The following is a 17,593-nucleotide window of genomic DNA, read 5'->3' as shown; positions in this document are numbered from 1 at the left end:
ACGAAAATGCATATTAGTTTTAGTCACTTTTAGTCATTTTTATCCTGCTTAGTTTTAGTCTAGTTTTCGTCGACGAAAACTCAGAAAATTTTAGTCTAGTTTTAGTCGACGAAGTCTCATTACATTTTAGTCTAGTTTTAGTCACATTAAACTAAAAATTAAGTCCATCTTATAGTCACATTAAACTCCTTTCCATCCCTTCTCAGGCCCGGGGACCCCTTGTGTTGTGTCTACAACTGCATAATAGTCAAGCTTGCAGTACGTAAACTGTGGATGCAATTAGTCTCTAAGATACAGATCTCCTATGCCTACAGCTGAATTCCAATGAATTCAATGTAAATAATAATTTTAAGGCAATACTTAATTAACAGTATTATCATTAAAATATAACAGAATATCAAGTCTAGATTTTGAAGATTCAAATGATCTGATAACACAATACAACTACTATGCCTACCTGGCCTTAGTTAAATCAACCACATATCCTCCATATGAATTGCTGTGCAATCTGATAACCAACATACAGTATTTAGCTAGACGGATAGTTTGAGAGTTGAAAGTAGTGCTAATAACAATTGCATAAATAGACAAGGATATGTAAACCAATCACATATTCATTTATTTTTTCTTGATTAATGTCATGCGTGGCCTGTCCTATAGTCCATTCTGCAATGTGTTTACTAGCTAGTTATCGATAGCTAGTATAACTTAGCTATGCTACCTCATAGTTAGCCAACGTTAGCTAGCTAAAAGTTTTGGAACTCATTTGCCAAGCCAAACGGGAGGTTTCAATCGAAAATGACTAGCTAGTTATCCAAGCTGACACAACCTATACACTCGACTGCCCCTTTGAAGTTAACTTAACGTTGGCTAATATATTCGAATAACTAGTTAACATTAGCTAATTATCATTGACAGTTACTAGCTAATTTACCTTGGCATAAATGGCAGGGTTGTCTTGTGCGCTTTCAGGTGCCTCTTGTTGTGTTCTTCCCATCTATTTTGAGGCCACACGGTTTCTCTCCGGTTATTGCGGTGCATTGTGTTTTATTTTCTGTCAAGTTATAATTTAAGACTGTCCAGATATCTATTCTTATTTGTCTTCCAGTACCGAGTGCTTGAACTTCAGCCATCATAACGTTAAGCCATAGGGCGTCACTTGCATGTCTGGCCATCTCAGGGAGTGGAGGAGGGATAGATACAGGACCGGGCAACATTCAACCAATGATGTGCATACAAGTTTAGAAAAAAAAAACAATTGTGACTTAGTCAACCACCAACATTTTCGTCTCGTCTCGTCTCGTCAACGAAAGTTAAAATAGATTTAGTCATAGTTTTTATTTATAAAGATCCGTTTTCGTCACGTCTTAGTCTCGTCTTAGTCACGGGAAAAAGGTCGTTAACGAATATTTTTCGTCATAGTTTTCGTCAACGAAATTAACACTGATACTGTACCGTACTCATTTCAACACCATGCATGTTTAACCAATGTGTTATATGTGTTAATAATATGCATGGACTTTCAGCATCAATCAGAAATGTCAGACTGTCACTGTAAACATTTACTTTCACAGAATAATAATTTGAGTAGTCAAATGTTTTATTTTCATGGTTCAACACATGCTTAGTTGTAACCTTTCTCTAGACTGAAATCCAAAGGAGTATGTCACAATACCACGTGGAAGAAAGGAGATTGAGAAGAAAGAAAGAAAGAAAGATAGAAAGAAAGAAAGAAAGAAAATAAAAACCCACAAACATTACTATAGTCCAAACAACTCTGTAGACTGTGTAACCCCATCAATTCGGGCCGAAATGACAACATCAACAGGAGAGGCAATGTAAACCTTTCCCAGCAGCAGCGTGGCTCTGAGGCCTCTCCTGTTTACCTGTGGACAACCACAGTTGACTGAGAGGCTGCCAGGGAGATTGCAGCCTTAAATATGGCAGGATTTATGGACTGACAACCAGGCCACTGTCGAACCACATCAAAGGAACAAGCAGCTTGCTCTGCAGCTTCGCCCTGAGTGGGCATATTTGTGAGTGAGATAGGGGATAGCAAAACATAACTTTTATCCTGGGCCCTGCCCATCTTTGTGCATTTATGCTTACAGACACCATTTGTGTGTTTGGAAGTTCTTAATCCAAGATTTTCATCCAAATTTATCAGTGGAACTCACAGTGTGTGTGTGTGTGTGCGTGTACATGTGCGTGTGCATGTGCGTGTGCGTGTGAGTGTGAGTGTCAGTGTGTGTGTGTTTGTGTGTGCGAGTGCGAGTGTGAGTGTGTGCGAAAAGGAGCCACATTCTCCTTGTGCCCTGCATGGCCCATGTTTCTCTCTACTTGCGCCTTCACACACATAATTATGTGTTTACACAGTAAGTTCCCGTTTAGCTTGGATTTGTATTATACTTGACATGATGCGGTGAGTGTGAGTGAGGATTGATGCTCCAGAAGTGGCCATAGGGGATCTATTCCTGCACTGTTTTCAGAAGAACATCTGCAGGGGGGTTCGACCAGAATAGCAGCTCTGATTTGAAAAGTTGCATCTGACAGTGTAATAACACCAGTGGTGTTCTGCAGGGTTTAACCCTTGGGCCCTGCTGTTTACCTCCTGCTAAGGCTATGCTGCTGAATAACTGAATATCTGAACTGAACTCTATGTGTATCTCATTAATTAGCCCATTAGTCAGTTATTAAGATGTCTTAAGGCCCCGTCACACCATGACGTTCTGGTCAACGTTCTATGATGTTAGAGGAAACGTTGGTAATCGTCCATGGTCGCTGGTATTGCGCCAGAAGAGCTTTGTGTGAAAGCTGGTGAACGCTGTAATCGTCGGTAATCGTCGGTGATCGGAGGAGAACGCTGGTCCAAAAAAAAAGTTTTGAACATGCACAAAAGTTCTCATGGAGTTTTATTAACTTTGCACGCGTTTGGCTATCGTAGTCAGTCGTTGGGTAGGGTAGACTGAGTACCTACAGTTGATGCACCCGAAATAACTTATGTGCGCAGCAATCCTGAGACGTGATTTTTAGTTTGGACATGCCTACTAACGTCCTCTTTGATCGAGGGAAATTTGAGCACCTAACCCATCTCTCGTAGGAAGATATTGGCGAAAGTTTTTTCACCAAGGGAAGATCTTACATACAATTAATATGTTATTAACCATACGTGATCAACAAACGCAACTTACATCATTGCAAACGTTATTCTGTGCACTATACATCTACATATCCAATGCTATCATGTCATGCAAGGTCATTGCATAATCTAGCGAAAAGCGGAGTGGAGGGTATTTGCTTGCTTGAGCCAGCATGAAGTAGATGTACTGAACTTGAACATAGCTGAGCACTGTTATAGCTGGTGCTGTTCCATGGCAGATGGATATGATATGAAGACTCTTGTGACATGGACAATGTGTGTGGATGTGTTGATGTTTTCTAATAATAAACATTGAGAAACACAAATTCAGTGTCAAATTTAAATCATTTATTTTAATAACATAAAACCCCAGGAATAACGCCCGTTTTTTCGTAAATCACAGTAATAATAACAGTAAATCTTCGTCCGAAGACATTGCTAGCGAAAGAGGCTTTGTATTCTTCTTACTTTCAGCAGCGCTAGTAGCAGAAGCCCCCCTCACACCTTTTCGTGGTCTTGGAGGCATGATGTTCACTGTTCAGATCAACTGAATCCACTATGATTTTCCAGCGTTTTATACCCGTTTGACCATAAAACCCACACGCCGCAAAACGCTTTTCTGTCATTATTCACACGTTAATTACACCTTTAACACGCTCTTCTAATGTTGACTTATCGTTTGTCGCGCTGGAGTGACACGTCAGCACACGTTTGTCGCGGACCAGTGACACGTCACTTGGTCGGTGTTACACACTCCTCATGCGTCAGTCCCACGCTAGTCATGTGTCAGTCCTACGCTATTCTTTTGTTAGTAACACGCCAGATGTGTCCACATCGCCCTAGAACGCTCGAAATTGAACGATTAGAAAGTTCAGAGAACGTTGACCAGAACGTCATGGTGTGACGGGGCCTTTAGCCATAAGGGATGACTTCCTGTTATCATATTGCAATCATATTATGAAATCTATAAAATAAATATTTTTAAATGTTTAAACATGGCTCAACATGGCTTGCTTGTTTGAAATAAAATGTTTTGCTTGTAAAAAATCAACTTGAAAAGAGCACCTATATGTCCTATGTGAATGCAGCATCAGCAGGCTCTAAATTTGACCATGGTTTGAAAGTCTGGACGAAGTCAGATTCACTCAGTTAAAAGCACACCCCATTAACTCTGAATTAGATCTTTTTTAAAGCAAGGTATCCCATTTGCTACAAAAAGCGGACATGAACTCTACGGGACATAATAAAATGACTACATTTTGAAATACACTCAATTTACATCCCCAGGGTATGTGATGAGGGTGTGTGGCCCATTCTTCCGGAATGTTCTGCTTTTGATCGCGGGCCTCGGGCGAATCCAAGTCTCGTCTGCACTTAAAAGTCATCAGGTGACCGGGAAGGGAGGCTAAAGTTCAGTCTCTGCTCTTCCCATATCTGCCATGGAATTTGATATCACACTCATATCAAACAAGTTATTGCTGTGTGGTTTATGCATTTTGAGACAGCAGTCCTTTAGTCGGCCTAATAGATGTCTCTGAAGAGTTCCTGAAGCCTTTCACTTGCTTTATCAAACTCCAGCTATCTACCTAGGTGGCCTGAGGACATCATTTTTCAGACTCAGGTGGGATATCAGTGGCTGGATGCACAGTCTCTCACGGCTCTTCCTTTTTTAGGAATGACTTTGTAACTGAAGACGAAGACCTCTATTATTCTGTAAATCTTTTCGGCGACCATTTCCAACTTTGTCTCAGCACTACTGATCCTCTGTTTGGAGAACAATGGATGCATTTATACTATGCCATAAAACATGAGATACTGAGACTAGCACTTTCCTCCTGATGATGGATCACCCTGACGGGGGGGGGGGGTTATTTAAGGACCTGAATGAAGGCATGCCAGGACTTCTCTTTCGCTAATGACAAACAACTAAGTGAGAAAGTTCAGAAATCCTAACTTTAGGAAGGAAGGGAAATGTTGGCATCTCTCAGAGTTTCATATAGGAGAACACACAGACACAGAACATAAATAAAATAATATATAATAATAAAGATTTTCAGCTGCCTGAGTGTCTTTTAAACTCTTTACTTTCTTCTATCGCTCCTTCTTTATTATTTCTTTCTATCTTTCGTCTTCAGAGCACAGTATAAAGTTGTAAGGATGTGTTGGACTTTTCATGTGTCGGTGTGAGCGTGTGTTTGTGTGTGTGTGTGTGTGTGTGTGTCTGTTGGACGGATTTGACAGAGCGTCGGAATCAGAGATAAGTGAGTCACCCAGCCATCTGGCCCTTTCACCTGACACACCCTTGCCAGGAGTCACATCTATGCCCTGCAAGTACTCATCATCAGACTCAGACCTCTCTCTCTCTCTCTCTCTCTCATTCTCTCCTGTACCTTTCTCTCTGGCTGAATCTCTCTATCCATCTCTTTCTTTATCTCTCTCCCTCTCTGTGTCGCTAGTATCACCCCTCCCTCCCTCTCTCTCTCTCCCCCCCCTGTCTCTGCAATGACTAAAGCACTTCCAGTGCACCTCATTCTTTCCTCTCTCCTTTATTAAATTCCTATCAGTGGCGTTCTCTGACTCACCGGCCCAATGTGAGGTCACCTCCAATTATGAGTCCCGTATATCATCCTATTCATTTTCCCCATTCCAGACCATCACCTGTCACCCACCCACCCACACACACACACACCTCACACACACACACACACACACCGCCCACCCACCCACCCGCACACACACACCACACACAGACACACACACACACACACACACACACACACACACACACACACACACACACACACACACACACACACACCACTCACACACCACACACAAATGTCACCGCCAAAGATCAGAGGGCCAAAATGAGCGAGAGAGAGAGAGAGAGAGATCTTCTACCAGTTATCTAAATTGGATGCTTTGACCCTCGGTGGCATGGGGGGGGGGTTAAGGATGTAGCACAGTACCCAGCACACGGGCAGAGTTTTCATTATGTGTTGAGGAAATACTGATGGTACAGCTGGGGTGCATAGGACATGTGGAGCAAACCCATGGACACAATTCACTAAGGGAATAAACATACCCCTTTCAGTTGTCAAGACAAGATAGCTGGCACATAGTACATCTATGAATCATCTCACATGATTGTTATGGTTCCAGTGCTGATTCTAAGAGGAGATTGCTTAAAAGAAACAGACTTAAGTCATGCTTCAGACATAGCTCTCCACAAAGCTGGGGCCCCCCGGGCAGAAATGAGCCCTCTCAGCAGCCGTAGCCACAGAGCTTCATTTCCTGAAAGAGCTACGCTTTTTACGGCAGTTTGGTACAGGTTAATGGAGGAATGCGTGACTGGGCCACGAGCTTAACCAACTGCACAGAGACTAGTCATTTTCCGTATAGGGGTCAGGACATCTGTGCTTCAAGTGTCCAATTGAAGCCACAGACAGATCGTCTTTGTTTTCCTCCATCTGTTTAGCTTGCATGTGGACGGTCATGGTGGATGTCTGCAATAACCTGAAACCGAATGGTGTTTCTTTACATTAGGGGGGTTTGAGGATGCGTTGCATCCATGCATTACCTGAGTAGATCTCTGCCTCTGAAGGATCCTCTATACGCTTGTGCTGGATGATGTAATCAGAGACCTTATAGCCAATCAGAGGCTCGACGTCAACCCACTCAAGGGCCACCATCGTGCTGGAGGGCTCCATATGAGGGGCCAATCTAAGACTGTGGAGAGAGAGAAAAAGAGAGGGGGGGAAAAGAGGGAAGAGGAAAGGATGGCTTGAGGAATGAAGAGAAAGGCATGAACACTTCTACAAAGAGGAAAAAAAGAGAAACAAAAACCTAAATCTGGTGTGCGTCTGTGTGTGTTTCCAATTAAAACACTGAAAGCTAATGTAGTAATAATTAGCTATGTCATAGCCCATTACCAGAGCATTCTCTGTGGCGATTAACATAAAGCATGAGGAAATTGTGCAAGTAGCCCTCTTTATGGGTCATTTTAACATTACCAGAAACAATTTTTACAAGGACAAATTACAGTCAATTTAATCTGGAAAGTCTGAAAAGTCATCTAAGTGCTATGATTCACGTGTGTGAGAACCTCCTGATGAGCAGGTGACTAATACACATAGCCAGTTAAAAGTTGACTTTGGAAGTTCTCTGAGTTTGAACTTTTAGTTTGTAGGTACAGAACAACATCTCCTGGAACCTTCACTGGAACATGAGGGGAGTTCAGTTTGGGAATACAGAGGAACTGACTGACAGCAATTACAGTGGTGTCAGTGCTTCTTTGGTGGTGGTGGTGATGTGTGTGTGTGTGTGTGTGTGTGTGTGTGTGTGTGTGTGTGTGTGTGTGTGTGTGTGTGTGTGTGTGTGTACGAGTGTTTATGCATTTTTTTATGTGGGTGTGTGGCAATATGAGTGTATATTCTTTGTGTGTGTGTGTGTGTGTGCACGCTCTCTCTCAGTGTTTGTGTGTGTAAACGCGCCCACGTGAGCCTATGGGTGCTCATGTTCTGTGTGTGTGTGCACTCATCTTCTCTCTGAGTGTGTGTGTATGTGTGTGACTTACACAGGCTGTCGCAGGGGGCTGCAATTGGGCAGTCCGTCTTTGCCGAAGGCGTTGAGGTCACAGCGACACCAGTTCTCGATGACATCACCCCTCCCCCCGCACCAGTACGAGCTCATGGTGGCGGTCCTGAAGGCCTGCAGGAAGAAGAGGTGCGAGACATGCAATTACCCCTCGATGACTTGATGGATCGATGACTCACCCCCCGATCGATGCGTCATGCCACGCTGACCTCTCCGGAAGTTTCTCACCTGCGCCAGACACCCCACCATCGCTACAAGCCCTTCTCTGTGAGCAGGGCGCTGGGGAGGTTATATACAGACCCGGCCCTGTCAAGTGGTAATTGGAAACACGGCCAGGGAAAGGTCAGGCTGCGTGTGCATGTCGAGGCGCTTCATCTCAGCGGGGTCTGCCTGCCTGTCTGTCTGTCTGTCTGTCTGTCTGGAGGACCAGGGAGCGATTTACGAGGGAGGGCTGGCTGCAGACTTTCCATTCATGCCTCACGTATGGAGGCTCAGCCTGACTGATCCGCCCCAGGTCTGGGCTGAAGCTGAGACAGACCCATTACGGTTTTTATGGGCTATCTGAAGTACCTGCGTGTAAAAAGAGTGCAGCCAAGCAACGCTGAAGGACTTTCAGCTAATCTGAAATAATAGTATTTGGAGTTCCTCGTTTGTAGAACTCAAATGTCCACAAAAAGCTTTTACCTTATCTGCAAAGTTTCTGTACATTTTTAGTTTTTTTTGTGACGCAGTAGAGGAGTTCACCAGTCCCACATCGGCACAGTTTGATTGACAGATGTCAAAGCCTCTTGATGACTGCTTTCACTACACTCTACTCATCCAGTGGATGAAAGCTTTTATTAAAGCTTGGCTATGTTGCATTTCTATGACCCAGGTTGATACTTTTGACATAATGCTATTAAACAGAGTAGAAACTATGCTGCAACAGCATAAAGGGCTCATGTGGGGTGGTGGTGGGGAAAAGAAAGCAATTTATGTGTTTTTATTTCTGACAATTACAAACCAAATGACCAATGAAAAGGGTCAAAATGATGTGCAGTACGATGAATGGTGGGAGACCTGGTCACCCTAACACACACACACACACACACACACACACACACACACACACACACACACACACACACACACACACACACACACACACACACACACACAGCACACTGGTCACTCTGACACACATACGCACAGAACCAAACACTTCCTGGCAAACATGTTAGTTTGGTTTGGTGATGGGCTCAGTCACATGGACATTCCAGGATTTGCAGTGGTTGGTAACCAGAGGACACCCACATACAAACACATTCCCACTAGCAGATGGTCACCAGGACAGGGTACTTCTGAACTAGGAAACCAGATGAAACTAATACTTTTCACATGATACATCTCAAATGATATACAGTCATTTCAAAATATATTTTTTTTTAATCAATTGTGTCTTTGTTAAGTCTGCCAGCCAGAGGTCACATTCTAATTGACAATGTATACACAAAAGGTTTTGATCTATTGATGTTAACAGATCAATAGTTCATGCAAAGTCTAGCAAAGATTCACGTGCACACACACACACACACACACCTCAGGTATATATCAAAACAATAAACAGATGCATAATCTATTGGATTATAAATAGTTTCCTGCATATTGTCACAGTAGACATGGGTGTGTGTGTGTGTGTGTGTGTGCGTGAGAGAGAGAGAGAGGGAGGGGGGATGGAAGAAGATGTTTATTGAGAATCTTAAGCCATGTGGCTTAACGCCCACCAACAACATGAGAAAAAACAGATGAGAGAAGGAAAGGGGGAGAAAGTGAGGAGAGTCACTCCGCCGCGCCTCAGCCAATGGGAAACAGATGATCAGAAACACAACAGGAAGAGCCGGGCTGAGGGGCAGGCATGCACACTCACACACACAAACAAGGAAATAACCTTCTAGCTGACCGCCAGCCACACACACACACACACACACACACACACACACGACACAAACAAGGAAATAACCTTTAATGCTGACCGCCAGCCACACACACACACATTCAAACACATCCTTTGAAAAGTAAACACGAGAAAACACCACAAACTGCCCTCTGCCACACACACACACACACACACACACACACACACACACACACACACACACACACACACATCCATAGAAAACAAAACACCTACACACACAAAAATGACAGACACACAAAAAATGCTTTTGTACTGAACGCATGATCGCATGGTTGCATATGTGAAAAATAGACAAAGCGATTACTGCGTGTTTGTGCTTGAAGAGTAATACAACCCAGTCTCTCCTGAATAAACAGACAATTTAATTGTGGCTTAGAGGGAGGTCGGTCGGAACAACAAAACCAAAAAATAAAGGAAAAAACTTAGAGGGGACAGAATGGTGAAAAAAATGACCAAACAAAACTTGCACACAACAGCGAAACCCAAGCGTGAAACAGATGATAATGTGTGAAGTGTGTTACCCTCAGAGAAACATGGACCAGAAGGAGGAAGAGGAGGAGGAGGAGGAGTGGAAGGCCAGCTGAGATTCAACTTCAGACAAGTGGAGATGGAAGAGGAGAGGCAAAGAAGGGGGGGGGGGTCGAATCGAAAGAGAGGGAACATGAGGAGAAAGGAGAAGAAAGGAGATGAGAAGGGAGGCATAAGGAGGAGAGAGGAGAAAAGGGAGAGGAAGAGAAGAAAGCAGAGAAGGGGATGATGTTAAGAGGAAACGAGGGGATGAAAGGGGAGGAAATAGGAGAGGAAAGAGGAGATGAGAGAAGAGAAGAAGACACATGAGGAGAAGGGAGAAGGGAGGAGGAGATGAGAAGAGAGGAGAGGAGAGGAGAGGAAAGGAGAAAAAAGGAAAGAAGGTGGGTGCAGTGATTTGGAATGCACCCTGGCGCAGTGATTCATTGGGATGCACCCCGAGGCCCTCTGTAGTGAGTGACATGAGGCATGTTCAGTGCCTGACACAGTGTGTGTGTTCTATGTGTGAACTGTGATAGTAACAGCCATGTTCACATCAAAACTGTTTTGTAATATCCCTGCGCACACACACATACACATACACACACACAGACAGACAGACAGACAGACAGACAGACAGACAGACAGACAGACAGACAGACAGACAGACAGACAGACAGACACACATGCACACACACATACATACACACACGCGCACACACACACACACACACAGAGAGAGAGAGAGAGAGAGAGAGAGAGAGAGAGAGAGAGAGAGAGAGAGAGAGAGAGAGAGAGACCTGATATTGAGAGGATGTCCCTCTGATATTTGATACTTCACTATTAATAAGTGACATTTGACATATTCATTTAATCTGTGCTCTTTAAATCAATTTAGTGCAGCTACCTCATGCCCAGTCAGGGGAATCTATGGACAACAGCTCCACTTAAGATCTCTAACCCCAAGCTGAACCCCCCAAAGGTTGTTCTAGAGGACCCTGCACTCCCGGTATGTTTGTGTGTGTCTATGTGTGTGTCTATGTGTGCGTGTGTGTGTTTGTGTTTGTGTGTGTGTGTATGTATGTGTGTGTGTGAGTGTGTGTGTGTGAGTGTGTGGATGTATGTGCGTGCATGCATGCATGTGTATGTATGTGTGGGTATGTGTGTGTTTGGCGCCGTGGGTGTGCGTGTCTTGGGTCCTCTTCCATCAGAGAATCCCTCCGCCACTTACAAGAAGCCGGTTAGCCGTGCCCTTCTCTAATGTGCTTACCCCCCACACTCATCCACGCTCCCCCATTACTGTCCCTCTGATGCTGCCTAATAGGTGAACACATGAGCCAGAAGGCCAGCCACTCATATTGATTCATCAAATGATCTGTGTGTGTGTGTGTGTGTGTGTGTGTGTGTGTGTGTGTACGTGTGTTGGGGGGGTTCTTATTGATTTCTTAAATGATATCTGTGTGTGTGTGTGTGTGTGTGCATGTGTGTTGGGGGGGGGGGTTCCTATTGATTCATCAAATTATCTCTGTTTGTGTATGTGTGTGTATGTGTGTGTTAGTGTGGGTGTGTTGGGGGGGGGGGGGGTTCCTATTCATACCTTAAATAATATCTGTGTGTGGGGGGTGGGGCAGTGGTGGGGCGTATACCTTGAAAAAGGGAATTAGTGTGAACAACAGGGAGCATATTCGTTCTTCTAGGAAAACTCCTTGGGCCTTGGGACTACTTCCAGGAAAGGGACCTCATTGCCAATTGGTATCTAGGTTCATAGAGGTGGTGTGTCCGGGAGGGGGGTGGGGTTAGGCGAGGGGGGTCTGAAGACGATCACTACGGCGACGATCACTCTGGTCATCTGGGAGCAGTGCTAAGCTGATTTGATTTGGGCTTTGCACACACATGAAGGGCCTGGGTGTAAATCCAACCACATTCGTCCTCCAAAGAAAAAAAAAAATCGATTTTCATGCCTACAGCAGTCACGTATATGCTATTATATAATTATTTCACATCAGAGTCACCACTGAACACACACACACACACACACACACACACACGCACACACACACACACACACACACACACACACACAGAGAGAGAGCGTTTGAGGCTAAACCTAACCCCCCACTTCTCTCTGAAAACACATCAGAATCTGGAGATGGGGGGGGTTCACATACCGATGAAAACAGGATCAAAAATGTCACACGAGAAGGGCTACACATTCCATGTTCGGGTTTTAATCCTTGGGCCCATTTTCTGGTCCCAGTGTTTTTGGAGGAAGCAGACGGATAATTCCTGATAGTAACACAATCCCCGTCTAGCTCTATAATGGGCAGATTGACAGAGCTGAAACTTGACGAGCCTTGTCGGGAGACAGACAGCATTGTAAGGAGGCAGTTATGCTTTGCTGCAGCCTCTTTGCCGTACGCACTCCAAACAAGCCATACTTCCCATCTCACTAGCACATCACTGAAATAATTCACTTATCAAGATCTAAACACTCACACACACACACACACACACACACACTCACACTAACACTCATACAAACACTCACACAAACACAACAATACACACACACACACACACACACACACACACACACACACACACACACACACACACACACAGAGAGACAAGACACACACAAACACACACACACACGCAGACGCACACGCACACAGAGACAAGACACAAACAAACACACACACACACGCAGATGCACACGCACACACACCACTTATCCAGCGAGAGACTTCTTTCTTTGGCACGGCCCCAGCGGGACTGGTGTGTTCACACAGGCTGGATCTGCTGGAGAGCCGCGGCTCCATTGTGCGTGGGGATGTATGGCTGGCTGTGGCGTCTGTGTCACAGTATGCTAATTCAAGTAAGAGGTTTGGAGAAGCCAAGCCAAGAGCAGCATCAGCGTGTCCCCCGGGTCGCCGACATCAATAACAAGCTATTACGCCCTGCTATCTCCTCGGCTAAGGGGACCACACCGGCCTCTTCACTCATCCCAGGAGGCCAGAAGGAGAGAGGGAAGAAAGAATGTAAGAAAGATAAAAAAAAAAAGAAAAAACAAGACAAAGAGAGACAGATAGAGAGGAAGAATGGAGGAAGAAAGCAGGAGAAAGGGAGAACACTTTCATTCTTTCTCTTCTTTTCTTTTTTTTAACTGGCTCTCACATTTATCTATCGGCAGCCATCAGCATGAGGCTGTCTGCTATCGCTGCTATTTTAGCCGGGAGGGAGCTCTTGTTATTGGTGGCACGTAGAGGGGTCCTGGCTTTGTCCTAGGGCTGTGTGTCGCTGGGGCTGCCATATTATGGTGGTCCCAAGTGTAATTTCAGTGCTCTCTGCAGGATGAGAGAGAGAGAGAGGAACAGGGGGAAGAGGTGAAGTGAGGGGGGTCGAGAGAAGAAAGAGGAGGATGAGTGGAGGAAAATAGCTCATAGAGAAGAAGAGAAAGAAAAGAAAGTGGGATAGACAGGAACCAAGAAAGAGGGATGAGGGAGACATATGAGGATGAGAGCAAGGTGGAGATGCTGGAGGAGGGGTGTGTGTGTGTGTGTGGGGGGGGGGGGGGATTTGAAGCCCTGTGATCCCTGGGGGGCTAACCGTCAGGGCTGGACCAGGCCAACACAGGCGGGCCAATTTGCAGGTGAGTCACGCGGCAGACTGTCGGGGGGCACTGCAGTACAACAGAGGCACTCTAATTACATCCACTGGCCTCCTAGATAGACGTCACCACCAGAGAGATAGAGTCAGGGAGAGGAGAGAGAGAGAGAGACAGAGAGACAGAGAGACAGAGAGAGAGAGAGAGATAGAGACTGGAGACACAGAACGACAGGAGAACAGAGAAGGAGAGACAGGATAGGGAATAAGAGAAGTATCTTGATTAAGAAAGTTTAAATTAAGGAGAGAAAGAGATGCAAGTGGAAAGGTAGAGAAGGAGACGGAGGTTGGGAGAGTGAGCGATAGCCTGGGGGGGGGTGGGGGGGGGGGGGGGGGGGTGGAGGAAGACGTAGGCAAGCGACTGAAACCAGAAGTTTAATGTCCTCATTTAGCAGTTGAGTCAGAGGATGCGCTGGCCAGTAATCAGATCAGGGCATCCTCCTAGAGGATAAAGATGTCAGAGACTTCACTGGGTAATAAAGACAAGTGAAGGTGTGTCCACACGCTGTCTCTGGGTCACACACAGTCCTCCGCTCTCCTTCACTGTCTCTACCGCTCTAACATCTAACAAACACAGACAGGCAGACAGACAAACAGACACAGACACACACAGACACACACACGCACGCACACATACGAACGCACGCACATACACAAATGTACACACAGGTGAACACATACACACACACAAAAACAACCACTGAATTGAACACAGAAAAAGTAAATGTAAGAACAGAAGCATTATATTTTCTGGGGTTTCACCCTCTTCCCTTCTCACTTGCCCAAAAGAAAAACATTGTTACCTGTTAAAACAGTTCTGTCCCTCCCAGTGGCCAGTATACTGTTAAAAAGAGTCACTACTCCCCCATATGGGCTGACTGGCTAACTACAGCAAAGCTGAATCCAACATTACGTCATCGAGTAACATTTGATTCATATTCTGAATGCTATCAAATCTAATTAATTTCAGTCAGCAAGATTAAAGCAGTTTTATGTTGTTTTTTTTTACTTCCTGTAAAAGTTATTATAAATTTGAGGTTAGGGATTTTTTATAGGACTTGAGGCTAGCCCCACATATGGTAGACATATTTTCATCAAGTTAATTTCGTTGAGAAACACATTTCATTTTCAGTGTTATTTTGAGATTACCATCTCATCAAATAAAATTCCCTCCGGACTCATTTGAGAAACTGTGATTAGCCACGTCATACACAGACACACACCCACACCCACCCACACACACACACACACACACACACACACACACACACACACACACACGCACGCACACACACACACACACACACACACACACACACACACACCTGGGACTTCATATCCTGTGATTGTTCTCACTGTGAGTTCAACAGATACAAGCTGTAAGAATAACCACAACACAGATGCCACACAATGAGCAAGGGAGGTGCTGGCTATTGATCAGGGCCATATCAGGGCCATATCAGGGCCGACTCTGGGTCAAAATCAACATCTCTCCGGATGGTTCTCTGGATGACCAAAAACAATACCACCCTCTGTCTGTCGCCTCTGTCTGTCTTTCTCTAAATCTGTTCTCACTATGTTGTCCTCTAGCTATCCTTTCCTCCCCCTTTGTCTCGTCTTCCTTTTTTTCTTTCTGTTTGACGTTGTCAGTCTTCCGACTGTCCAGTCTGTGGTTTGCGGTGAGACGTGGTGATGTTTTCCCCCCTGGTACTGAGGAAGTGGAGGTTGATTCTACCAGCCTCATTACTGCTGTCAGAGTGAGAGTCACACACACCATTAAAACAGCCCCATGCATCAAAGCATTAATTTACCATTAAGACTCGGCCACTCTGGGCTTCGCTCGACAAAAGTGACGTTTTACAACAGGAAGTTCAAAAAAAGGCTGTGATTTAGCGATCTCAAAGGTGACACCCTGCCAACTCAGGTTTCAACAAAAAAAGACCTCTCCACCTCCACTCCTTGCCTGGTGACTACTCTCCACGGCAACCGACTTACATTTACGCCCCCCCCACCCCCAGCCCCCTCAGGGTCCAAGCCTTAATGACTCATGAGCCCTCATATATACTCTCTGATGAGTCTGTATACGCTGCACTACGCAGTGAGACAAATCTTGGGACACCAGACAGAGACATTTGTCCATGCTCCTTACTACATTTGTCCATGTGTCCTTACTAAACTGGTACAGAGGTTGGTGTGAACTAGACCACTGGAGTAAACGCAACCCTCCCCCCATCCCTGGTTGGCTGCCCTCACCTCTGTGGTGACCCTGGTAACTGGATAGATGTGAAATCAACAGATAGACATAGATGTGATCCTCCATCCCTGGACCTCAGCTCTCACCTATATAGGGACACCGGTGACTAGATAGATCCTAAATCAACAGAAGTCGTAATGTACACTATCCTCCATACACGGACGTTTGCCTTCACCTCTTTGGTGCGGTTGGAGACTCAATAAACACTAAATGAAGGACAAGAAACGGAAATATAATCCTCCATCTTTGGACCTCAGCCCTCATGCCTTTGGTTGTGCTGCTGTACTTGATCCCCCCCCCCCCCCCAATGTGTGGCCTCAACGGTTGTGTGAATGACTGGAAAATACTAAATCTAAACTAAATCAAGTATGGTAGATGGGCCCCCCCCCCCCCCCCCCCCCCCCCCCCCCCACCCATCACTGGGACGCTGCCCTCACCTCTTTGGTGACGTTGTCCTGCACCAGGCTGTAGAGGGGCACGATGCGGCTGACCTCCAGCAGCACGGGCGAGGGGCTGGGCGTCTCGTGGCCCGGCTGGTGGCACAGGTGGCAGGCAGAGGGGCAGCTGCCCTTCTCCTCGCAGCGGATCTCCACGCCGGACACCAGGTCGTCCGACAGCAGCTGCGTCTTCAGCAGACCGGACAGGTAGCTGATGAAGGGCAGGGAGCGCAGCTCACGACGGCTGCCCAGGTCTGTCGCCTCTGAAGAGAGCAGGAAAAGCACTAGTCAAACACTATGTGTGTGTGTGTGTGTGTAAAGGAAAGCCCCGGTCAAACAGTGTGTTTGTGTGTGTGTGTGTGCAGCTCACGATGGCTGCCCTGGTCTGTCACCTCTGAAGAGAGCAGGAAAGCACTAGTCAAACACTATGTGTGTGTAAAAGGAGAGCACCGGTCAAACAGAGTGTTTCTGTGTGCGTGTGTGTGCAGCTCACAACATCTCCCCTGGTTCGTCGCCTCTGAAGAGAGCCGGAAAACACAGGTCAAACAGTGTGTGTCTAAGTGTATGTGTACGTGTGTGTGTGTGTGTGTGTGTGTGTGTGTGTGTGTGTGTGTGTGTGCGTGTGTGTCAATGGCAAATGTGCTGCACTTGTCTGTGAACTTTATGGACTAGAGCAGACCTGGGCAAAGTGCGGCCCAAGGGCAATTTGCGGCCCGTTGGCTGTACCTGTGCGGCCCGCGGAGGTCAATTGTAAATTAGGAATCAAATGTAAATACCTGTACTTAATATACGGCTCTTCAGAATGTTCCAAAAAGTTCCGTTGATTTGAATGGGCCATCCCAACCATAGACATGTGTGTATATATGTCTATGATCCCAACGTTAGCAGGTCTGTAATTTCTTTATATTCACTGCTGCGAAAAATGTATGACTGCTGTCATTGGCAACGGGTTTTGTGCTTCTAATTCACATCTTTTATATCATTCCGCCACGCAAGTAGTCCGGTCATTTAACGTAACTGAAAGTCATTGAAACTTG

At 45.6% G+C, this 17,593-nt stretch overlaps 1 protein-coding gene across 1 annotated transcript in view; it reads right to left on the bottom strand.

The window, feature by feature from the left end:
* The window catches only part of LOC105906201 (astrotactin-2), a 381,484-nt gene that overhangs the window by 60,027 nt on the left and 303,864 nt on the right, over positions 1-17,593 (bottom strand). The window contains exons 17-19 of the mRNA XM_012834351.3: positions 16,557-16,819; positions 7,716-7,849; positions 6,720-6,868 (exon numbers count right to left, since the gene is read on the bottom strand). Of these exons, the coding sequence (XP_012689805.2) occupies positions 6,720-6,868; positions 7,716-7,849; positions 16,557-16,819 (546 nt within the window). The remainder of the gene's footprint in view (positions 1-6,719; positions 6,869-7,715; positions 7,850-16,556; positions 16,820-17,593) is intronic.

Source organism: Clupea harengus, chromosome 12 (genome assembly GCF_900700415.2).
Source record: "Clupea harengus chromosome 12, Ch_v2.0.2, whole genome shotgun sequence".
Classification (NCBI taxonomy): Eukaryota; Metazoa; Chordata; class Actinopteri; order Clupeiformes; family Clupeidae; genus Clupea; species Clupea harengus.
This window is presented reverse-complemented; position numbering and strand designations above follow the sequence as displayed.